The sequence below is a fragment of the Pelodiscus sinensis genome, chromosome 4 (assembly GCF_049634645.1).
Source record: "Pelodiscus sinensis isolate JC-2024 chromosome 4, ASM4963464v1, whole genome shotgun sequence".
In the NCBI taxonomy this organism is placed as follows: Eukaryota; Metazoa; Chordata; order Testudines; family Trionychidae; genus Pelodiscus; species Pelodiscus sinensis.
Genome location: NC_134714.1, coordinates 25,148,180 through 25,173,527, shown reverse-complemented (window position 1 = coordinate 25,173,527; position 25,348 = coordinate 25,148,180). Strand labels below are relative to the sequence as shown.

Here is a 25,348-nt window from a genome sequence, read left to right as displayed (position 1 = left end):
CAGCGGCCCCCACCTCTTCTCACTCAAGAAATACGCTAACAAGCACAAGAACACAATACTGAAGGTTCCAAGATGTTGTCTCAGCAGCAGTTTGTGCTGAGCATGTTCGAATATTCTGCAAAGCAAATATGCAAAATGAAAAGAAAAGCAGCAACCACCAAGAAACTACTTCACATCTGCCGTTAAGAATATTAAATTTCTTACAAGTGGTGTCTCCTCCCAACTCCCTCATCCACCCAGAGCCCTCCAACATGCCAAGTGAGAGCCAAGAATGCTTTGCTTCTGCTGCAACCACATTTATTCCTGTTAAGGGGTTAACGATTCGTTTCCACTACTTCTCTCGAGAAAACCTACAATGAAAACATTGGCTCACGAAAGCGTTCTCACTGCCAGAATGCCACAGCGCGAGTGAAAAGTCCGTTTTGTTTTCATTACATCTCTGGGATTTCCGGCTTAGCTCCTGAGCTTAGACACTAAGTCCCCAGATACCCCACCCACTTTTTCTTTTCTTTTCTTTTCTTTTTTTTGAAATTTATACAGCACAGCCCACCAATTACCGATCTGAAGGTGGGAGGGAATGTGGACAAGAAGTGATTCTGAAGATGATGCTGTTGCTGAAGTCAATGAGCATGTCTCTTATACTGCAAACTTCCCAAATTTCTCTGGGGTTCTTCATTTATTTCCAGTCTTGTCAATTAAGCAACCCCATTTCACATATATGACTTTTTTCCTTGTGTTTCTTGCCTCTCTGCCCCCAACTTCCTCCTTGTCTACATGCTCATGGATCTGAAATTCAAGCTAAAAATCAATGCCCTCTGAGTTCTGTGAGATGACAAGACAGAGAACTTTAAATCTCTCTAGTACAAAATATATGATTACTTTGTGATTTTTAGCTATGATAGAAAAATGTTCCAATCTCACATCCTGAGCAAGGGCAACCTGTGTCACAAGCTGATTTGGTCACAGTATGTTTAGGCAGCACAGGTTCAAACGTGGGCCAAGAAATCACAACAATCTTTCACAAGACATAATGGGAGCCTACTCTCATGGTATGGCAGCTCTGTCCTGCAAAGAAGCATCTATTTTTATGTATTTATCGTAAAGCCGTAACCGTAACTTTTATTGATCATCCATCATTCTCAAATGGTCCAGTAATCTGTACTCTCAGGCTGGCTTTTCCACAATAGAAGATGTGCATGTAACTATCTTTTCCAACTAGGTTCCAGGCAAATTCACTTCTACAATCAATAGTCCACTAATCATACAACGTATTGTTATTATTATTTTCCACACAGCAACAAATGCCATAATAGGCTTTTTTAATAATTACTGGACTCTTTTTTATTTTTCAATGCACTTGTTTTTCAAGAACATCAAGAAAATGACTTATGATTAGATGACCAGTGCTTGTTCATCTTTTGCCATCATACTCTCATTAAAAATCTATCAGCCTGTCAATAGTAATAATTATCAGACATGCTCACTTGTCTCACTCACACACATATTATGTAACTGCAACAGAGGTCCCAGCGAAGGCAGAGACACATTTTAATGGAGGAGATTTTGCTTTTGCTTAAGCCTGGGCAAAACAGGAGTAATTCCACTGAAATCGAGAGAGTAATAGCAGTATAAAGCTGATGTAAATTAGGGAGATTCAAGCCCACTGCTTTTTAAAAGAATGTGCAAATTCTTCTCTGGCATCTGTGTCAGAGGATTTACTCAAGACTTTACATGAGTATGAGAAGAGAATTTGACCACCTATACAGTACAACCTTCTTGCAACTTGAAACATCATATTTCTGTCTGAAAAAGCTTTAACAAGTATTGTTGCAAGATGACTGTAGCTGAAAGAGATGGAGGGGAAAACTATATTTGTTCCTGTTTTTCCCGGGGTTTTTTTACTTTGTGCATTTGGCAACATGCTGGGCATGAGTCATTGCTCTGTTATCCCACTCAGTTCAGTGTAACGCCACCAGTTTCAACAGCGTTACCTTGTTGTGAAAGTGGAGTAACGCAGCCATGTACCTGGTCCTTTGTGAGTAATCATTGCTTCTCCTGCCCAGTCAGTTAAATAGCTAGTTTCCCCTCTTATTTGTGTGGTCTATCATGTTGCAACAGGAGACAAAAACATTTATGAAATATAGGAAAATGTGACTGTAAAACTACAAAAAGTGGTAGGGTGTTTTACCTGAAACTACTGAAATTCTTTTTATTTTGTCTAGATTTCAAATTGGCACACAGCGGTGTCCTTTTTTAAAAAAAGAATTGTTTCCTCCAAAATACTGAATCTATATAATGAAATTTCAGCCACCTAGGTTAAATCCTCCTCATCTTACTCAGCAGCAGCTCCTATCGATATCAAGAGAGGTCAACTTGAGGAGTAAGGTGAACACGCTTTGGCCTCCTTCTTTGCTTTGTTTGGATGAACTACTGGAAAAACACCAGTGAAACTCCTGACTACTGAGCACAGTGAAACTGCTGACCACTGAGCACAATTCACAGGGCAGAGGGTGTCTAATCTGTCCATGGGATGGCCGAAAAACAACCACCAAAGACTTTATGTGTGTCTCTACACTGTACCCAGAACTCAAAATAAGCTACACAATTTGAGCTATGCAAATTGCATAGCTTATTTCGAGGTAATTTTGAAATAGTTTATTTAAAAATTTGGCGCTGTCTACACAGCACTTATTTCAAAATAAATCAGTATTCTGAAACATCCCTTACTCCTCATGGAATGAGGTTTACAGGGACAACAGAATAGCGAGCCCATTATATTTTGAAGTAACAGATGCATTTGAAAGATGTGGGATAGCTATTTCGGGGTATCTCCGGTATCCCGAAATAGCACTGCAATGTAGACGTAGCCTATCAGAATAGTGTCAAATGGGTGTAGAGAAGTTCAAGAAAGGGGAAAAGAAAAGGTTTCCCAATAAGTGGGTTTCTCACCTTTAGCTCTTCAAAGGATTTCTATGCTGCCTGTTGTGACTTTGCAGGACACTTTGTATACTGACAAATAAACAAGAGCAATTATTTCTGTAATCATGTGGGCTGGAGCTCCCTGGAGTTCTGTGTATGTATTTCCCCATACAAACACCTGTCCAAGGCACTACACCTATAGCACTACCATGCAACTGCACATGTGTGCCTAGCTAACTGTTAGATGTGTATCTGTCTGCATATTTCTTGGAAGATTTAGGATTAAGGAGCAGTAGGTTAATATTTTTATTTGTCACCCCTGTTTTTCCCTTTCCTTGTCCACTGCTAAATCCACCTCTCACTCTCTGTGCCTCTGCTGTCACACAGCTTTCCACCCCCAAGTTACAATGCACTCCTATGCTATAAGCACTACCATGATTGTTGTTACCAGCCATAAGCTTTTCCTTTACAAGCTGTGGCAAACGTAGCACACCACTTCAACAGCAGAAAGTAGCTCAAGAGCATCTCTGAACCTCCCCCATTAGCCATCCTGTCCCCTCAAGGGACAACTTCTGTGTTGTGGAGACCCATCCAACAGGAAGTTTACAATTCCCGACCAAGCCAGCAGCAGCAGAAACTGACCCAGGCAAAACTCTTTATAGTGTTAAGCAGCTAACCTGCCAAAGATAACCTAGTAAGAAATCTACTAGAATCACAAGGCTTGCTTTGCTGGATCAAACTCAAGGTCCATCTAACTCAGTATTCTCTCTCTGACAGTGGCCACCACCAGACTATGGAGAAAAGTGCAAGAGCCCCACAACAGACAGAAGTGGGATAATTTGCCCTCTCACATAGGTCTAATTAGAATTAGAAATTGATTTAAAACCCCTTAATGCTGTAGCATACTGCCCCTCATTCTAGAGAAATCCTCCACCCAGTTAGTGTGTATAGCTTATGGACAAGTGAACCAATGGTGTTGGGCAGAGCCAAGAATAATGCAGGCAGATACTGTGCAATCTTTCTCACTTTTCTGTAGCAATGCACTTCAGGGCTGATTTTTTCTTCTCCATGCTGGACAAGAGAGACATGCTTTATTTGGACTCATCTGGAGATGTGCACAAACAGGGATGAGATCATCCTCTTTGTTTTTCCCCATGTAACCCAAGACAGAACCTCAACTGATTTCTACGGAGGCAAAAGACTGGTTCATTGTACCATTACTACATTGCACTCACTTGCTCTCAGAGAGTTTGGGGCTGATAGGGTTGGGGTGTTTAACTGTTTTTTCAATTTGGTTTTTTTTTTTTCTGTTTTCCAGTGTTAGATATGCAAATTAGCACATATATATTGATAAATATTGGATAAAATGAAACACCTGGCTCTTATCTCACAGGAGGGAAGATCAAGGTAACACACCGGGGGGACAGCAAAAAATTAGTGGAGGATCAAACCTGCCATGTTTTCTCTAGACACCTACGGAACAGATTCCTACACTAAGCAGTTTAGAATCATAGTATCATGGGTTGGACAAGATCTCAAGAGCTCATCAAATCCAAGCACAACTAAATCATCCCAGCCAGAGCTTTGTCAAGCCGGGACTTAAAAACTGATAGGGATGGATATTCCACCACCTCGCTAGGTAACTCATTTCAGTACTTCACCACCCTCCTAGTGAAACAGTCTTTTCTAATGTCCAATCTAGACCTCCCCCATTGTAACTTGAGGCCATTGCTCCTCATCCTGTCATCTGTCACAACTGGGAACAGCCTCACCCCATCCTTTTTGGAACCCTCCTTCAGGTTGTTGAAGGTAGGTTTTCTTAGGCCCTCGTATTATTTACTTTAGAAAGCCTTTTCTTCCTGTTTAACACTATTTCTAGCCATCTCCTTTCCTCACTCTGATAAATTATCCCTGCTTCAGCTATTGTATTGAAGAGCAATTGGTGGTAAGATCAGGTGCCACAGCAGACTTCCTAAAGAGAAGATCAGCCAATGCTGACTCGTTTCCAGTGCCGTCTGCCAGCTCAGCATTGCTCAGACCACTTGTTCCCAACCTGTCTGACATCACGGCAATCAAGCTAGGGTTTCTCAGCTTGTATTTTCCTTTGCTGGTGTACTAAGGCATTGTGATGACTGGCTGAGTCCTGTAGTTAATATGGGTGCACAGGCCCATAATGGTACATTGTAAGGGAATGTCTCAGAGTAGACAGCAATAATAATTAGCTGTCATGATTTGAAAAAAGGATAATCCATGCCATTGAGTTAACAATCACTCACACAACACACATGGATTTAACTAATCTTAATTTGGAGAAAAATAACAATTCTAAATATATCAAATAGCCTATTTCATGGCAACCTGCGGCAGTGTTTATCTCTGGCTTCCAGCACATGCCGGTTATTTAGTTTCTCTACAGGCAGTTTTACCATTTAAAAGCCTGGAATGCACATTCATGGACCAGGAGTTACAGTTAAATCCTACATTTGCCAGGAAGGGGTTTTTCACCATGTACATCTAGCTCAAGTCCATAATGGAGAGAGTGCAGCACTGGTGGCCTGATCTTAATGAATGAGGAATTCAAATTAACTCCTACTCACAGTACTGTCTTTGCAGAAATTAACTTCTCTGGCTTAATGAATTTCTGCTGTTGTTTTGGTCGCACTGCTGCAAATATATAGCTCCTGGTCTACACTTGTGAACGAGAGACAAAGCTCACAGAACCTATCCATGGAAGGTAAGACAAGCTACAAAAAGCCACTGTATTTCTCCTCCTTCTTCCAAAACAACTGATATTTATAAAATGCATGCAACAGTGATTGACAACTCTTAGCTAATTCACTGGTCTGGCTTCATTTTTTCAGTTTGAAGCATCTGTTAATACAGTGCTTTCTGGAGGTGCACGAGAACGGGTTTCCAAACAGGATGGCCTATTTAAAATAAACAAATAGTTTGCAGAATAAACTGCCCGCAGTCAAGTCATTACTTTACACTGGCCAAGTAACATTAAAAAGCATACCTTATAAACAGTAATAACAAAAAGAAAGTTCTTTGATCAGCCAAAGTGTGGCCTAGCAAATTACAAGTTAAGAGAACACTATGGTCTTCAATGTCAGAAGGTTTTCAAAATCTAATCCTGCTTCCGGAGAAAAGTTATCTCCTCTTCTACTGAAGTCTAGAAATTTCAGTTCTGGATTTGTGTTTTTTACACACACACACACACACACACACACACACAAAGAGAGAGAGAAAGAGAGAGAGAGAAAGAGAGAGAGAGAGAGCTCAAGATCCACTTGTCTCTTGTTAGTTATGTAAATATTGTAAAGCCACCAATGATGTGGTCAGGTAGGAGTCACTGAGCATATTAAGTGGAGTCACACCTGGCTTCAGATGAAGGCTGTGAAGAAAGAATGAAAGAAAGCTATCCATGAGTCTATCAAAGAAGAACTTGGCTAAGTCATGGAATGTTAAAGAACAAAATTCAGGGCTTTGGCAATTGAGGTCATGAATCCAGCTGGGAATTTGCAATATGAAGCCTTATAACCCAACCATTCCAAAAAAGAAAAAAAAAATCTTACAACTGCGGAGCACCCTGAATTAGGATTAAAGTTCTATAATGTGCTACTTTCCGGCACACCAGAGGAAACACCCTCGCACCCAGAGAGTAAGAGGGTTCTATGGCTCAGCCAAGCTCAGTGCTTGACTTACCTTAGCTATTCTCAGCCATGGGGGCTGTAACATCGTGCATCTTAGTCACACAGCAGAAGGCTACACAAATCATTTCAACTGAATAAGAAGGTCTACGAAAACAACACGGGATTAAGGAAAGTCCAGAAACCTATTTGAGGGCCGTAGTGGTGGCAGCATATTTCAGGGAGCCAAGTGGCGAGTGGGTGATTTCTGGTTTCCCTCTTCAAATATAAAGACTCAGTTATCTTTGAACAACTTGCTTTACACATGAATTGACACATTTATTTTACAATAACTGAAAGTTATCTATGTTTCCTTTACTGTTAATCTACACAAAGAAATAATAAACAGAGCTTGTCTACAAAAATGCAACTACTGCAGTCCTCAGAATTCAATTAAGCTAAAATAATTAATGCTTCCACTATATTAAATTACTTTATACATTTGAGCCACTGAAGTTTTTATTCTTTAATCTTTTCCTTTTTATTTAATAAAAAAAAGTTTGTTTCAAAGTGTGTGTGGGGGGGGTTGGTTTAGAGGAGAAAAAAAGGAGCATGATTTGCTGTTAAAATGTAATGGTCTCCTTTAGCTGACACAGCATGTAGAATGTTTTGTGCCTTTGATTAAAATAGCATTTTAAATGCTTTGAACAAACATATCTCCCCATACTTCTAAGGGATTATTTTACATATTTCTTGGTGGAATAAAAAAATTCATTCTTCCTGTCACAGCGCAGAAGGGCTAAGAATATCTTTCGTCACATATAAAGTAAAAGTACTATAGGCTGCTGCATTATTACCAAAAAAAATAAAATAAAATAACGTGAGGGGGCAGGGGTGGCGGAAAGCTGCCTTAGAGATTAAGTTTCCCTTTTATGAAATCGTATTTAGCCTCTTTTTTTAACAAATCTAACAACAATGCTCTACAGCCTCTCACTGGGAAATACCTTTAATGTTAAATGCAGATTCTGATTTTCTTGGCTAATGCAGAAAGCCTTTCTATTGAAATATAAATAAGGGGCCTGGTATATCCCACTAAAGCCTTTCCAGTGAATGACTTCTGTGGGTTTTTCATGGCTACCCTCCATGGCTGTAATGTGAAGCTTTTATCCTACTATTGAAAACTATCCTCTGCTATTTAAAAAAATAGAAGGACACCACCTTTTTATCTAAGACTTCAGTTCCTAATTGAGAAAGCATTATTACCGCAGTATTTAGTGATGAGTCCCTATCTGCATGCAGTGCAGAGAAAATCCCAATCAATCTATAAACTCATTTTGGTAAATTCAAAGTATCTCATGCACATTTCCATTTGATCTCTTCAGGTTAGTGACACAGAGATTAGGAGCTCTGGATTTTTTTTTTAACTTCTTTCACTTATGTTTGAGCATTTTTTCCCTCTGCAGATCTTCCATGTAGCAACGCTCTAGCTGCCCTGAGTTTGCCCCCAAAAATAGCCAACACATCATGAAATGGTGCTCTAGCTTCTGGTCTGGGGTTGGCCAATGCTGTGTTGTAACTACAGCTTACGTTTGGGCACAGCATTTGGCAACATACAGCTACAGAAAAAGCTTTAGGCCAATCCTGTCAAGCACGATGCACCTCCTGCCAGGTTCTAAACTCCTCCGACTCCCACAGAAGTCAGTGAATGTTGAGAGTGCTCAGCACCTTGCAATATGAGTTCAGTGGTTGCACAATCGGGTGCCACATGCATACTTTGAGCTCTCTCTTGCTCCTGTCAGAGTCAGTGCCTGAATGGAGTGATTTCAATGGGATCTGGCTCTTTAATAAGGTATGAGGTCACAAAAACACCCTCTCTGCCAGGAAATGCCTGTACAGAGGCCTGCTTAGGATGCTCCCACTTCTGACGCTCAGAAAACTGCCACTGCTCCACTTCAAAAGCCAATGCTCTCTTGTGAGGAAATGGGGCGAGGGCATCTTCTGTCTAATCACATTCCAACAGGAAAGACAGAATAGTACCTGCTCAAGATCAAACTTGGGGGCTAAATGCATGAACTGAGGGGAAGACGTGTGTCTTTTACAGCACCTGGCTCTTCAGATAAACTGATAGAGACTCAGGCACTTAGCTCTGGAGGTTTCCTGATTCTCTCTCGTGTGTCAGCCAAGGTAGATGCTGTCACGCGGTGGTAGGGGCCTGAGCACACACCAGTAGTGGTTACATACTTCCTCTCAACAGACGAAGCTCATCTGGAGCGTCTGATGCCCAGAGCAGTTCAAATTCCACTTATGCAACAGCAGACACCAGGGACTAAACCAGCAGCATCCACTGCTAACAGCATGAGTCTTTGCAGCTCAAACTCAATAGCCAGCCACTCTAGCTAGTGGATGCCACCGACACATGTTTTGTGCAGATCTGGCCAGCTGAGGACATGTCACACTCACTGACCAGTGGATTGTACTGTGGTCACTAGCAGAGAAGGGATACTGGACTAGGGGCTCTGATCTAGTTTGACAGTTGGGATTGGTCCTGCCTTGGGCAGGGGGCTGGACTTGATGACCTCCTGAGGTCTCTTCCAGCTTTATGGTTCTATGATTCTAATTCCTATGAAAAACCAGCATATTGAAAGCAAGCATCACATCCTGTTGCTCTTCAGTCCTGCATGGAGAAAGTGGATTCCACTGACAAGTCTGACTCAAGAGTCGATGTTGAGAGAGTATAGGGAACCCGCACAGTAAGAGAAGGAGCAAGTCAGACAACTGTCATAAGCAGCATGGGCTTGATTACAGGGGAAAGCAGTGGTGCAGAGCAAAGGAATTTACTGTATATTTGATACTACAGAAGACCAATCTGTGACATGTATCATGCAGAAAAGATTTCAGAACAGCTCATCCAGTTGGATACGGTCCCCTGTATTGCCCCAGTCAGTGAGACCACTAGGGATAGATATACTGAGTAAGTTTTGGCCTTGGGGCGGCTTTAACCTACACATGCAATTTCTCCAAGAAATCCAAGCATTTTAAAAAAGAAAAGGCCTGTAATCTACTAACCCAGGCCAGATTGTGTTCATCTCTACTTTCAAAACACCCTTTCTGAGCATGCTTTTGAACAGGTTCTTTCCTTTCAGACTACGTATGAAAATTCAAGATATACAGGGCATCAGTAACCACAGCCCCATCAACTGGTCATTTGGAAAATAAGACTGAAATTCACCTCAGTGTAGAGGGAGCAAAGAGGGTCCCGTAAACTAGGTGAGCTCCACTTTATCCTTCAAGACCAAATCCTCCTAACATTAAAATCAACATTGCCACTGATTTCAATGGGATTAAGTTTTGGTCCTATCCTTGGGCTTTAAGTGTTGCATAGGGCCTCTGTATAGGGATGAATTTTCCTAGTGCATAATGTTCTGTTGTCTTTCCTAGATAACTATTTGCCCTATGACTTGGGAAAGACACCATCAAAATGGCCCCTCTGACTCTGAGCCTTGAGCTTTTTTGTGTGTACAGACTATTCCTATAGATATCCCACAAGACCAGCTTCAAACCCTGAAAACAGCCATTACTCACTGACATCTGGCCCATCACAGAAAGGTACTACTATATTAAAAAATGGTCAATATTATGCCACAGCTCTGACTAGCAAGGTTGCTCCAGGCAAATGGCTCCTATAAAGACCTGCTATTGAACACTTTATTTCACAGCACTTTCTAGAGGGCTTGCTATAAAAGATTACCTAGGCAGTTGAGTGAGTGTAAAACATGCTGTACCTGCAATGTTCTCCTGCTTGGGGCAAATTCCTTTTGTAGGCGTGAGGAGACGGTCTTCTTCATCGGGTGTGACTTGGATCCCGATTTCCACGGGCTCTGACACTTTCCTGAGCTCGGAGCGAGAGGAGGGGGGAGGGCTGCTCTTATCCAGGCTCTTTTCGTAGCAGGCACCACCAGTGCCATTGCACTGTTTCTTCTTGTGCTCTATAAAAACCAAGATGTCTCCCAGGGGGAAGTTCATCTGACACTGTCCACAGGTTAACAAATCGGGGTCTGTCCCACCTGGGGCGATGCTGATGCCACCCGGCTCCGCTATTGCCAGGCTCTCATCTTCATCGGCAAGCACCGTTTCCACATGGTCAGCCTCTGCTTTACATGGACAAGAAGAAAGAGGGAAAGGGGGTGGGGAGGAGAGAGAGATTGGTTTGAATGTTCACAGAATCTGAATGTTGTACCATGAGGTCAGCCAAAACAGCCTGATTGTATCTTTCTTTTCTTTTCCATGGCTTCCTCCCTTTCCCATAATGATTTCAATATATTTTGCAACCAAGACTGTCTGTGAAACAAAACGATAGGCTGACCTGGCATAGCTTTCCTGACAGCTCTTTCTAACTGCTGCCAGGATTGCAATAATACCAGCAACGAGCCATTTCGCAATGCTCGGTCCTCAAGTTTCGTTTGGAAAGTTTATTCCATCTTCTCATTCTTACTGCCATCCAGCACACACCTGATCCAGCAATCCTTACACACACAAAACTCTCATTTGACTTCCATGGGTGTTTTTGGTGCTTTGAGGAATGCATAGTCGGGTTCCATATGGCACACAAAAATAGCACTTATACAAACATATAGTAGCAAGACTAAGTGGCAACAAAATAGCACTAGTTACATTAACCTACTCATGTGAGTAAGATGATATGTTTTGTGGTGTGAAGTCAGGGACTTTTTAAAAGCATTGAGAGAGAGAGAGAGAGACTCACTTATTTCCATGCAGGAATATTAGCTAGACTTTAAATCTTCTGCTCATTATTTCTACCAAATGTTGTTATCATTCCACAGATTATAGAATATTTTCTTATGAAGGGTTTCTAATAATTAACTTAAAACCTTCATCCTCCGAAAATATTTCTTTATCAGAACACCCATGTCAGTTTCAAAGGAAATTTTATAATCAATCACTAAGTATTCTATGTTAAAAATGAACATTCTATTAATAGATATAGATATAGAATAATTGTAGTTCACAAGCCATTTCTAGAGCAAAATGTTTTGGTTTGTTGTTGTTGTTTTTCTACAGCCAAACTGACAAATCTCAGAAACCTAAGTCTTTACTCAGGCAAAATCTCCATTGACTTTTACCTGAGGGAGTTTTACCTAAGAAAGGATGATAGTATTTGGCCCAACCAGTACAGGGAACAACCTGTACGGAAATCAGTGAGTAGAGAGACAACTGAATCTGGTGACTGAATCTGGTGTAGGGAAAAGCATGGAAAGAGTTCTACATTCGCATCAGTGGTTCTACTTTTCAGTTTCCTGGAGAAAGGAAGGCATGCAAAGTTCTCAAAAGCAGTGGGTAAACAGCATGTAGTAATGTAGAATTAGATCCTCCTCCCTTGAAGTCAGTGGGAGTTTTGCCCAGATATATAGCAAACTGCAGAAAAAATATACAAAAAGGGATGGAAAATGGGAGAAATACACTCTATAGCTAGGAAGTTATTGACCATTCTCAGTCACAGAAAAAGTTTGGAGGAGGATTCTCCCCTGCCTTCTCCTTTTAAGATAAACTGCTGATGAGTACCTCCATCACCTGTATTGCAAGTTACATCAGTACTCACTGTAAGCTTAGAGCAGTGGTTCTCGTATATCAACTCATCTAGATATTTGCCTCGTTTTACAACAAGCTACATAAAAGGCGTTAGTGAAGTCGGTACAAACTAAATTTCATACAGATGACTTTATACTGCTCTATACTAAAATGTACAGAAAATATTTATATTCCAAGTGATTTTACAATTCAGGTAAAAATGAGAAAGTAAGCAATTTTTCAGTAATCATGTGCTATGACATTGCCGTAGTTTTATGACTGATTTTGTAAGCAAGTAGTTTTTAAATGAAATGTAATTTGGTGATACACACAACAAATCAAACTCCTGAAAGGGGTACAGTAGTCTGAAAAGGTTAACAGCCACTGGCCTAGAGTATTCAAAGTAAGGAAAAAATATCATGCTTCCTATATTTACCGTAGGAAGAACGGGACTCGCATCCCATGAAACCAGTGTCTGAGCAAGTCACATCCAGTCGACAGAAGATACAGACTGTAAAGCTTTGAATTTACTAACTTATAACAAAATAAATCTACAAGGTAACTAAACTCTAAGCATAATACATGTTTTGAAAACCATTAATTACTTCCCCCCCTTAATCTAAGTTTAAAAGGAGTTTGAAGACAATGCTACATAATTAATTTACCAATTTATTTTCTGAAAAGATGCTTTGCCATAGTGAATATGTAATCATAACCCTGTGCTGAACAAAGATTGCTGGGGAGAGAGTGAATTTCTGCGAACAGTGTGTCAGAATGCAAAAGGTAATTATTTAGTGCTTCTGTTCCCATTAATGATCTAACATTGAGCAATACTGTTGATATTGAAGAAAGGTTGCACCTTTAATTACCAATTGCATATACATAATTTTAGAGCCAAACGAAAAGGACTGTGAAAAAGGTCTTTAAGAAATGTGTGCACCAGTTCTGGAAAGAATTCCTAGTCAGCGGGAGAAGAATGTCAAAATATTAAAACATAGACACACTAAAAGTAGACGGGACAAAGACCTAGAAAAGATAAAATGAAAACGAGAGCTAAACTGAGCTAAAGAAAAGTAGAAGGGGAGGAAAAAATGCTTGTTATTAGGTTCATAAAATATCCCTGTTCAGCTTTCGGATTAAATATGCCTCTCAAATTACAAAGGTTTAACTCTGTTATATGTATATGTAACTGATAAATAAAAACACATATAGATCTCAACTCTATTATCTTTTTGATGTACAGGATTATTTTTCCCTGATGTTTCAGAAAATGTAGCAAAACTGCATTGGATAAGGATTTCTGACTATGTCTGGTAGAAGAAATGAAGTATCTTTTAGATGATAGCTACTACATTTGTTCAAAATTCCTTCTTTTCAATTCTACAATTAATCTGAATATTAGTTACGTCCACATATGTCTCTTTTTCCCAAGAATCCTGCACTAGAATTTTTTCAAATAACATCTGGTATTCTTTCATACTTTGGTAGTCTTGACATAACAGAAAATCAGCTTTTCATTTTCTAGGTGCATTAAGCCCTTATGCTCAGTAGTAATTGGTTTCCAAAGTATTCAAAGATTTTCACTTCACTGTATTTCTGATTTAAGTTAAACAAATCATCCAGAAAAGGATCGATCTGATATCTATCAATCCAAAACTATGTAAGACACACATACACACACACGCAGATTTTGCCAGGGCCTGGGAAATGGTCATAAAATAATGTCAGGCAAAATTATGACTATATCTTCAAATGCATTTTATCCATATAAATTTGCATATTATTTTTTTACTCTGAAAAGATGAAAAAGCTCCTTCTCAACAACTCAGTTAAGTTACTGAAAATGTACATTAAAACAGCATTAGAGGACACAGATGCAAATTCACAAAAGAAAGGATAGAAAAGGCTAAAAATCCAGCCTTAACTCATGTGCTAAGCTTGGATAACACCTCAGGTAAAAACCTCCAGCATTTGAGATCCCTGCAGTTTCAAGTGGGCAGTTTAGGCCAGACTCTGAATACAAACTCTGACTCTCCTTGTGCGTGTGGGTTTCAAATGAGAGGCTCCTTCGCATTATTTGAACTTCACTTTCTGTGGTTTCATTTCTGTTGCTGGGCTGCTGGGCTTCATCGTTAGAGGTTTTTTTTTTTTTTTTAATTATTATGTATTTAAAACAGAATGTTAAAAAGGAAGAAAAGTTGAACCACCAAAAAGAGAAAGAATCTAAAAAAGCCTGTTTTTCTTCTGTTGGGAAGGGCAAAGTGAAAACTAACTGCTTCCAGCCAGGTGGTCCAAGATATACCCAGCTTCTCAGTACACCCCAATGCATTCTCCAAGCAATGCATCAATAACTGCTCACAGGGAATATTGCAATCCATGGAGCACAGATAGTGTCCAAAGTGGGCACCAACTGAAACTGATGTCATTCAATGGTTTCATGTGCTTAATGGATTTAGACAATGTTCATTCAAAGCACTCTTAGTTGTCAGACTCCTAGTGGCATCCCTAAGCACTGTTACTATCTATCGCACCAATCTGCATTAAAAATCAAGTGATTTTTCATCCAAGGCTATAACGGCTCTGTCAGAGGATCATTTACACTACAATTCTTAGCATGGGGACACCATTGCAATATTTATGCATATCTGTATATTATCCATACACAATATTAAAATTACTACGCCTGCAATGGTTTCTGATTTTCAGGTGTTTCTAGCTCATTCATAATACCAAGAAAGCTTCAGCTAGCACACTCTGGGCCAGATCCAAAGTCTGGGGAACTCAATGGAAAGACTCCCATGAGCTTCAGGTGACGTCTATAACAGGTAATGTTACATTTCATTCTCTGTTTTAGTTTTACTGAAGTACTAAAAATACAAAAGAGCCCTAAATCAATAAACTGCCTTCTTTTATCATACAGCATAAAACACAAGAAATATTAATATATTTTAATTCATTTAAGGAAGTGAGGGGGGAAAAACCTGATCACGGATCAAGATTCTGCATATCAAATTTCTTCCCGTGTACCATTCCTATGGAAATCCATAAAAACTAAGGTTGATGGAAACACTGCCACAGCCTTAACTATAGAGGCGCTAACGGGTGTCCCAATTTCCATGGGTACTGTGAGACTGGTTACCATGTAAATCTTCCAGAGTCTCAAATAAGCAGAACACAGATTAACCAGATCTGACTGCATCTTGTACTGACGAACTGATGAATCTTGCAGCATTTGCCAGCTGCCCCCAACTATAGGAAAATTCTACCTTTAAGGATGTGACAAACGCTCCCTCCCGCCTATGTCCCATGCACTTGGAGTTACCCGGCACCCTTATCCATGTGCCAGGCACTGCATTGAAACACAGGCAACTCCACAGTGCTTTGAAACCAAATCTCTGCTTTTAATGTTTTATCCCTCCTTCTAATAAAAGGGCACAAAGAAAAGACTGGTCCCTCAGGTCAGTGTACCTCAACTTGAGGTTAAAAAAAAGTAGTCATTACCACACAACAGTGGTTAACAGCCTGTGGTACACAGATCCCTAGGGAACCACAGCCTATGTCTAAAATACCCCCAAGGGGTCTGCAATGCCATCTGAATTTTTTTAGGGGTCCACAAATAAAAAACAGTTGAAAATCACTGCTTGGGGTGTTGCTGACAAACTAGACTTTACAATGATGCTGTGCTAACAACACGCACATGCATGTCACACTCATTGTAATATTAATGTTCTTAGAAAAACAGCACAGGTAACACACACTCTGGCTAGATTATCAGAAGCATCCAGTATTTTGATTTCACCTGCTTACAACCAATACTTTTGAATGCAGGGGGCTTCATCACCTCACCATCCAAAGACTAGCAATATTCTGCATACAGAGTCTTTTCATCTTCACTGCTGTGAATTGCAGTGTGTAGATATTGTATTATGTCTAAATTGCACCAACATCACACCCAACAACCTTGGCCGGTTTTAGTTGCCATCAATATTTAATTTTTCTGATCCGCACGATTAAAAATCAATTCTTCATGAAAAAAAACTGAGGATGAATTAGCAAAGAGCAAAACAACAGCGATCGGGAAGAAAGCTCTAGTGACAGGGAGACTCATATTTTTATATTACTTTTAAGTGAACCTCATGCTTGTGAAAAGTGCATGATGACAGCCCAAGAGATTGAGATTCTCCACTTATCCTCAGAACAGCACAGGCAGCAGCTATATGAGTTTCCCCAAACTGCCCGGACGATGTGCCTCAACCTTGACCTGTAGGAACTATCTCTTTAGCCCATTCACTCTGCTAAGACAGTCGTACAAGCATGCCAGTTAGTTCCAGTTGTGGTAGAGAAAGGGTTTTTTGCTAGGATGTGAACACCTGTCTACTAAGGTACTGGACAGAGACCACCACTTCACATAGTCCACTGCACAGCCTTCAGATGTTAATGATTTTCGATCACTAGACAGCGCAGGGACTAGGATGCAGGGAGGGGAGAGGGAGATAACCCATTTAGATCAAATGCATTAGCAAACAGAACACACAGCTGTGAGTTTCAGGGCTCTTCTGCAACACAGTATATCAAACACCTATTTTCGAAGTATCCTAAACCTCTCAAAATGCAGTTTAACCCTCAGTCCACACTGAGATGGAACAAACCTCTCCTCCACTGCAGCGAATGCAATAAGGATTATAGTATAAGAAAAATGGATTTGGAAATGAAATACTAATAAGAACGTATATATCAAACAAAACAAAAGCCAGGCATATCCAATTGTATACTTGAATCCTGGGCATTTCTCAGATGTTATTTAATCAGAAATTACACATACAATGTTACAGAAAGGAGCGATGTATGTTTTCCTAAATAAACTAGATGCTCTTAAAAAAGATAAAGATTTACTGCTATTGAGTGCCTAAAATGCATCAGTTCTTTTATAGACCACAAAAGCTGTAAATCTTCACAGATAAAACAGAGATTGTGATGATGTGATATAAAAGCATTCTTTAGTCCCAAGTGAATATATTTGTTTTATTTAAAACTAAATACACATACAAAAAAATACTGGATACACAAAAGGTGTCAAAAGCTGTACTGAGGTACAATCTTTTAACTGTATTGGAAAAGAATCCCTGAATTACAAACTCTTAGCTAAATATTTTAAAAGCATGATTGAAATTAGTGTTGATTAGTGTATTGATTTAAACACATAACTATATTGTTTTTATTTCAGTCTCCAAAGAGTGTATGTTCTGAATGAGGCATAAATCACTGTTATTCATATACAACTTTCTTGAGCCATTTTTTCGACTTTCATGGAAGCATATTCATTATAACATTTGATGAATTTATGGCTTATGCCAGTGGCTTAGTGGAAAGGGTCATGAAAAAGTTAAGTAAACTAGTGATTTTTTTTCTCCCCCTTAACTTTGGATTCCCTTTTTTATAATGTGCTGTCTAGTTCTGAGTCTCTGGAAAGTACCCTGGTCACATAACAGCACACACACAAATTATCAGCTGCTTCAGACAAAAAAAATTGAATTTCTTCCATTGAGGCAACTACACAAAAGACTTGCATATGTCAAAAATACAGAACTCAGTCCCTGTGAATGCCATACCATTAATCAAATCCCCGATCTGGTGTCACTTTTGCCAGTAAAATGATGGTATTCTTCTAACCCCCTCCACTGGCGCGTGCCTGCGATGCGTGAAGTGCGTCCCTCTGCTTTAATTTGTTTTCGAATAGCCTGCTTTAGGCATTTTTTATATATTCCTTGGGGAAAGCTGCTGCTGCTTAGAGCTTTAGCGAGGGGATACAGTATAGAGTAGGCAACAGCTTTTTGGGGAGGGAAGCAGTGAGCAAATTTAACTGATGTTTAGAAGCTGTAACTTACTATGAATACACAACTGCCTTTGAGGGTGCAAAGGAGCAGTGCGCAGTGTGCTGCCTGCATAGACACAATTTATGAAAGTAAATAAACTTGAAAGAGGAAGGTGCTGTAGTAGCAGCAGCTGAATGAATCATACTTTTATCAATGCTTCACACTTGCTTATTGATGTCTTACCCCCCCGTTCCAAAATATATATATACATCTATCTGCATATAATGTGGGTACACACTTCGCAAGGCACTTTTACGGCACTCATAACTTTGCTATGCATTCTGATTCGGCCCTTAAAGGCAGCTTACTTTTCCTCTAGCCTTCTCTGAGACCACCTACTCTTAACCTCAAAAGACTAAATTCTACAGAAAATTCCAACTCAGCGTAGTGGGCACGAAGAAGCAAAGACGACTGCTGTGCCACGGAATAACAACCAAAAGAAGAAAATAGTTGGCGGAAGTGAAGAGCCATTTTGGTTGTAGTAAGTCTCTTCAGCGAGACTTTTTAAAACGGGTTTCAATCTCACAGAGCTTGAACCCAACTGTTATGGGAGGGAGGGCAGGTATTATGTTTCTTAATACAAATTTAGTCGTGGAACTGAAGCAAAGCCACAGTCAACGAAGTTTGAGGTTTCTGCAGAAAAGGTTTTCCCATAGCTGGAGAATGTTAGCATCATCAGTGTTTGAGCCACGGTGCTCTTCATCTTCCAGGTCTGTCAAATGAGCTGGCTGCTGTCTATATGCTTCCAACTAGCTCAATTCAAACATTCAATGAAGTAGAGAAATCATCAGATAAATTGCTGGCCCTCTGTACTCAAGAGTGAAGGCTTTTTCTACAGTTGATGACAGCCCTGATCTTTTGTCTGACCTAATTTATTTCTCTTTCAGGTTACAATAAAACACTCTTTCCTGTCACGGGATAACCTCCACCCACATAATGTGCCCTAAAATAAGAATAAGACATTGCTATGTTAATAAAACTATAACTTGACAAATTTCTTGGACTTGGTGAGGTAAACAATATAGCCTGAGATCCAGTGATCAACGCTTGCTATGTGTGTGCAAGAAAGTGTCCCACTAGAGTCTATCAACAATGCAGAGGCAAACTAAAACAGTGAATGGTGAAAGCCCTATATAGTAGCCTATCACTCATTCCAAGGAAAGTTTTACACATTGTATATGACTTACGTTTATTTATTTAGGGAAACACGTTTTTTTATTTACAGGACCTGCAGCCTGTATGTTAAAAGGACTCATGGATCAAAAACAATATAAGCAACCCAAAATCAGATACAATCGAGTGGGATTTCAAGCTTTCTGACACATAAGCACATACAATTGTATGAACATTCATATGCATTTTTAATGCACACAATCTTCTCTATCTAACATTCGCTGTATGTTATTCATACACAGGAAGCAGACAAACAGATGCACATGTATTTTTAAATTAATCTATACCTGTGGCTGTCATCAGCCTGGACACTATCTGACAATAACAAACTGAGAATTTAAAGATTATATGTTGATGATAAAAGACACTGTAAAAAAAACTAATTTTAATTAAAGACTTCCACTAGCAGAAGCCTGTTAATCAGTCATGATTTCTTTAAGAGCAGATTTATCTAAGTTGCATTCCCACTCATCTAGAAGCAGATAGATCTTTGCATGAAAATCAATATTACAACTTTACACTTAAAATATTTTGCAGTAACGTAAACTGCTTCAGATACAGCTATTATTTCCCAAGCTATTGTATTCCACCCACCAGTACTACTGGATGATTCAAACCATAATCTACTATGATACAGGCTATGAGCTCCCCCTAGTTGTCAACACATGTCACTTAAAGCCAGAGGGCACAATTGAGACTTACAATTCAACTAAAAGCCAGAAAAGTTTATTTTGGAAAGTATTTTATATCAACAAACAATCCACAGTGCAAAGCAATCTATATAGGAAATGTGAAAGGGAAATAAATGCCTTGTACAGAGCATTTTTAAACAAAAAGATAATGCTAAAAGCAAACTCAGTTCTGATAAAAACAGCAGAATAGGTGTCAACGGAAGTCAGTCATTGATATCTATAATTTGTACTATTTTACCTAGCACACACTCATCTAAGTCGTAATTATTGTCAAATATGCCACAAGACATCCCTTTGTTCAATGTAGCAAGACACATTTTGCACTAGACAAGGATTCAACAAACCATTACTATTAAACACAGCCACATAGGGAAATCTTAGACTTGTTTGCTAAATGTTTAAATAAGCTTGACAAAATATTCTCCGTATTTGTCTACCAATAAAACAACATGAAACACTTTCGTATCCATTGTACAGCTATTTAAATCACTAAGCCAATCAAGGAAAAACTAGAAAGCATTGCAGATTCATAATACACAGCCACAAAGTGTTGGCGTTTTAAAATATGGCATCTTTTAAAGCCAGGAAGGATATGAAAATGTGCTTTTATCTCATGAACAAATTACAAATAAATGTAAATAAAATGCATCCCAGAGACTGACAAAGAACACATAGTTTGTATTGCCTTATTTAAAGCTGTCATGCAACATGTCTTTAAAAAACACATTGTGCTTTTGTATGCACAGCTATGCGGGTTTTAAAAAAATGACAGCCAGCTCGAAAAATCATTTCCTAGCTAATTCTTTAGTAATATTTTACATACTCAATGAGTGACACCAGGTGAAACTGTTTTCTTTGATGGCAAAAAGTGCATTAATTGCAGCAAATCTAAACGCATTTTGAGTGGAGTTCTTTGCACTTAGAAAAGCAATTTGCAAAACTTTTACTTACTGGAAATTTTATCATTTTTTTATTTTGCTTAAATTACTTTGTACATATATGAATTGATATGGTAAATTATTAATCATTTGAGGGAACCTGTTGACCAGTTACTCAAGAAATCTTATTGAGAAACCCAAACTCCCTAACTGGAATTTTATCATGTTACTGTGCTTTTCTGCTCCATACTTCCTACTGTTTTATTGATTTTACTTATTTTGCTTTCTTCTGCAAAACAGATAGGAAGCATGCTTTTTGCGTGAATTGTCCTTTCACATTTCCTTCAATTCCAAAATATAGTCAAGTTTGAAAACACATTTACCTAATTTTTAAAAAATGTTGCACTGGAAAACAATTTGAATTAAACCAAAATAATCTTCCTTGGTATGGAGCAGTTCTGCAGTATATCATCACCTCTTCTATATAACACTTTTCTCGCTTTGTCTATAAAGGTAACTAGTACAGGTACAAAGTAGGGGGGTTTGTCTCCATCACTGGATAAAGGTCTGGAATACTTTTTTTTTTCTTCATTGCAAGTGTATCTATTGCAACAGCTATTCCTCTAGGTAGGAGGAACCTAGAGAGAAGTAAATAGGCCACTCAATTTTGCTGATTTTAAATAATAAATTTGTTCCATTTCTGGAATAGACAAATGTGTATATACTGCAGTCTGCTTTCTTGTTTTACATTCACTGTCTAAATGTTTCTTTGAACGCTATGGCACGTTAAACCTAATCAACAGCAGAGGAACAATGTCAGAAAATCTTTTTTTTTTTTTTTTTTTTTTTTGCCTGGCACAGAACGCCAACCCGCCCTGCAAAGCATTCTCCTGACAGATGCCAAACAGCCAGAGCTAAACATCAAATATATGCATATTTCAGTAAACAATATCAAGTTTATTCTGGGTTGCTGTTGTTTTGGTTATTGGCTTAGATTTTTTTTTCCAGCTACTCTCTAAACTCCCCTTTTCACAGGACAGACAGTGGCTCTTTAATAATGAATTAAAGCCTCCTGAAAACTGGTAGGACTACTCCTGTCTGGCAAAACACCCTTCTGAAAGTCTGCAGCTTAGGCTCAGTGTATGTGTGCTAAAATGCCTGCATTTCCTGCTTCTCCCCCACCCCTCCTCCAATTGATACCTTTATTTTTTTCTGCCACTGTTCAGTATGCATCCTGATTTCTCCGCCAGCTTGCTCAGGATGGAGAGATAAATACAAGAGGGGAGGGAGGGAAACTGTATGCAGCTTTGCCTTCATTCCTCGCAGGCTCCCCTCCAACCCCATTGTGCCCGCTGCTCTTGGAACCCCCATTTTAATGATTCCCCTCCTCGATACATTCTTTAAAGTAAAACGATCAGAAAACAAGATTAAATTGAAGAGCAAACCTACCTGGCTCCCTTCCCTCCCCAAAAATGTGTTTCGCCCTTTTAAACAAATTCAAACGTGCGCAACAAACCAGATTATCCACACAGTCCACGGCCCCTTTCAAAACCAAATATCTCCTTGCAAATGAGAGAAAATAAGGAGAAATTGCAGAAGATGATACAGATGTTTTTAAAAATCAATAAGCATCCACCCCCTCATAAAAAAGGAAAAGGAGAATGCAATTTCCAAACCAGATATTTAAAAAAAAATCCAGTTAACAAAAGGGGAAGACAGTCGCCTTTTTATGGGCATGCAAATCTGGTTGAATTAAATGAATGAATGAAAAACACCCCCACCCCCAAAAAAAGAGTCAAATATCTGGTGCATCTTCATTTGTGTTGCACCAGATGCTGGTGAGGGGGGGGATTAATGGGGGTAAAAAATAAAGTAACCAGATGAGCTACAAAAAATTAAAAATTGGAATGTCAGAAGGCAAATGCCACCCAACATAGCTAATGAGGGGGGAAAAAAGTATTTCCAACAAATTCTTACAAACAAAATTTACCAGCTGTAACAAAGGAGAGAAAGCAAACCACCAAATGCTCCTGGCAGATGGCTTCTATTCTTGGTTTTCAGGGGAGGGGAGACTCTGGTATATATTTATTTATTTATTTAAATTTTTTAAAATCTAACATCAATATTCGGATTTGCAGCTTTGCACGCTCAGCCCCTGGCTTGCTCCCTGCGCAATACACCTATAAAAGCAAGTTCGGGACTTATGTTTGCTGTTGCTGTTTGTTTTGTTATTGGGCTCCCTTTTCCCCCCCACATCAGATGGTAGGATTTCGGAGAGCCATGCAAGGGTGAAACCTGCCTGCAGTCTTCGTTGCGCTTAGAAACGGTTTGATGTTCAGTGCACTACAATTGCGCGGGGCGAATTAAGGAAATAAACGCTAAAACCAGGAGCGGGGGTGGGGGGAAGGGAACGTGCACACAGAAGATGCAATTGCAGCCGCTTCTGTAGCACGCGCGCACACGCACACACACACACACACACACACACACACAACTGCCCCGTCCCTCGGATCTTCGCAGAGATTGTGACATCTCGTTCGCTGCTTTTGATTTGCAACGGGAGCTTTTGCAAAGTGCAGCTCTCGCGCCTGCCCGGGCTTTCTGCTGGGCTCCCAGTGTGGCTCCCAAGCGCCTGCTTTATTGTGCTTGGGTATTAGTATTATTTGCTGCAGCCGCCGCCTCGTGGGGTAACGCTTGCAAAGGGGGTCCCGGCTCCCAGCGGCACGCACCGGCCGCTGGCTGCCATGCCTGGCTCGGGGGCCGGTTTCCTCGCCCTGTTAGGTGGAGAGGCAGGAGCCCCCTCTCCGCCCGGTACCTTGGCCGGAGCCCCAAGCACCTGGGCAGGTCCCTCTGTCCGGGACTAGGCGAAGGCAGCCGCCTGCCCAGCTACCTGGAGCCTGGCAAGCGCCCCGAGCTCCCGCTGCTGCTGCCGCTGCAAGTCTCCCTCCCTGCTCTTCTCCCCCCCCCCCCCCAAGCCGCCCCCCATCCCGAGGGCTGCCCGGATCTCCGGCGATCCTGCCCGCCTGGTGCAGGAGACGGTCCCAGCTTCGCCTGCCAGAGCCCGAGAGGGGTTTCCCCCATCCCCGGCAGCTCCCTCTCCGTGGGCCCCCCCCTCCTCCGTCCTCCCGCCGCTCTCCTCCACTGCCCGCCTTCCCCCCGGCTCCCCTTGCCGGCATTTCCCCCGGCCGGCTGTCACACACGGCCGCGTGTGCTCGCCAACTTTCCTCGGCGCTTCCCACTGCCGCCAGCACGCGCGCTTTGCAAACCAAAAACACCCAGCTCCTTCCCCAGCCCCTTCTCTGCCCCACGCCGCCTGCAGCCTCCCTCCCGCCCCGTCACAGCCTGCAAATTCGCTGCAAACTTTGCTTTTCTCCAGTTCCCCCTCCTCCCATCCACACCCCCTCCCCCTTTAATTCCCTTCTCCTCTCCTCCCCCCCCCCCCCTTGCTCTAAAGTGACTTACTAGACTTGGCTTTTCCTGGACACTTTCCCCCTTTTGAGCCTTGATTTCTGATCGTTCTTGTTTCAAATTCAAACTTACGTGTGATAATCTCTCTTTGTGACAAGTGCTGCGGGTTTCCCTGCTTGCGACGGGACATTGCCCTGGCATTTACACTGGCATCGCCCGGAGAGCTGTACTGAGTTGGGGGGGATGTATGGGGGGCGGTCTTCCTCCTCTTTTTTTTCGTTCACTCTTTCTTCTTCTTCTTTACTGATTTCTTCTTCTTTAAAAAAAATAAAATTGAGACAAGAAACCCCCTCTTTTTTGTTGGTCTGGTGCACTTGGTGGGATGTCCCCCTTGAATTAAAAAAACAGCATCATCATCATCAGGAAAAGCTCTTTTTTTCTTTCTCTTTCTCACTGTCTTTTCTCCACTGCTTCTGCCACTTGGACTTCCAAATCTCTTCTTGAACTTAGGAGGATTTGCACCACCAGTGACACTTTTTTTCTCTCTCCAGAGGGCTTGGCAAATTGGCAAGTGCACTTCTTCCACCAGGAGGGTAAAAAAAAATCAGGAATTTTTGTTCTCAGTACAGAATGGGGATTGCCCACACACACAAAAATGCCCCCAAAAATTGTTTTCAGAGATTGACCCTTGCTGGGTTTTTTAAGGGGTAGCCAAAACTGTGTCTCCTCTTTCCCAGTTCAAGTGGCACTGCTTTGCCCTAGTGCTTTTGGATTGCCAATGCCTCTGCACCACTTTGCACTGCTCCCCCTCGCCTGGCACTGGGACTGGAAGGAAGGAAGCCCCCAGTGCAGCTGGGCTGGTGCTGGCTATTACTATTATATATTGCAATGTGAAGATGGCGGAGTCCTGGTTCTCTGGGAGCGCTCTGTCTCTCTATGGCTGGGGCTGCCTCTGTACAATGGGATAAAATTCAAGTTCAAGTGCGGACGTGACGTTTAATCTGCACTAGAGACAAAAAGACCCAGAGAGTAGGAGCACTGGGGGCGACTAGCGGTGGCTTTTTAACATTGTACCCTGCAAGAGAACAAGAAACACACAGAGAGAGACACAAACTCAAGCACTTGCATGGATCGGGAGCAGCTCCGGGCTTTGTGCCTTGCCTCAGTCTCCGGCATTCCGAGGGCGAGCG

At 40.9% G+C, this 25,348-nt stretch overlaps 1 protein-coding gene across 11 annotated transcripts in view; it reads right to left on the bottom strand.

Annotated features, from left to right (window-relative positions):
- Positions 1-25,123, bottom strand: part of BCL11B (BCL11 transcription factor B) — a 112,023-nt gene extending 86,900 nt beyond the window's left edge. For 2 of the 11 annotated variants that reach the window (XM_006123756.4, XM_075926607.1), the window contains exons 1-2: positions 24,291-25,119; positions 10,331-10,696 (exon numbers count right to left, since the gene is read on the bottom strand). In XM_006123756.4, coding sequence (XP_006123818.1) covers positions 10,331-10,696; positions 24,291-24,348 — 424 coding nt within the window. In that variant the 5' untranslated portion in view covers positions 24,349-25,119. Of the gene's footprint in view, positions 1-10,330; positions 10,700-24,212 lie in introns of those variants that run through there. The other 9 variants (XM_075926606.1, XM_075926604.1, XM_075926605.1 and 6 more) reach the window with 9 other exon arrangements.
- Between the last annotated feature and the right edge of the window lie 225 nt (positions 25,124-25,348).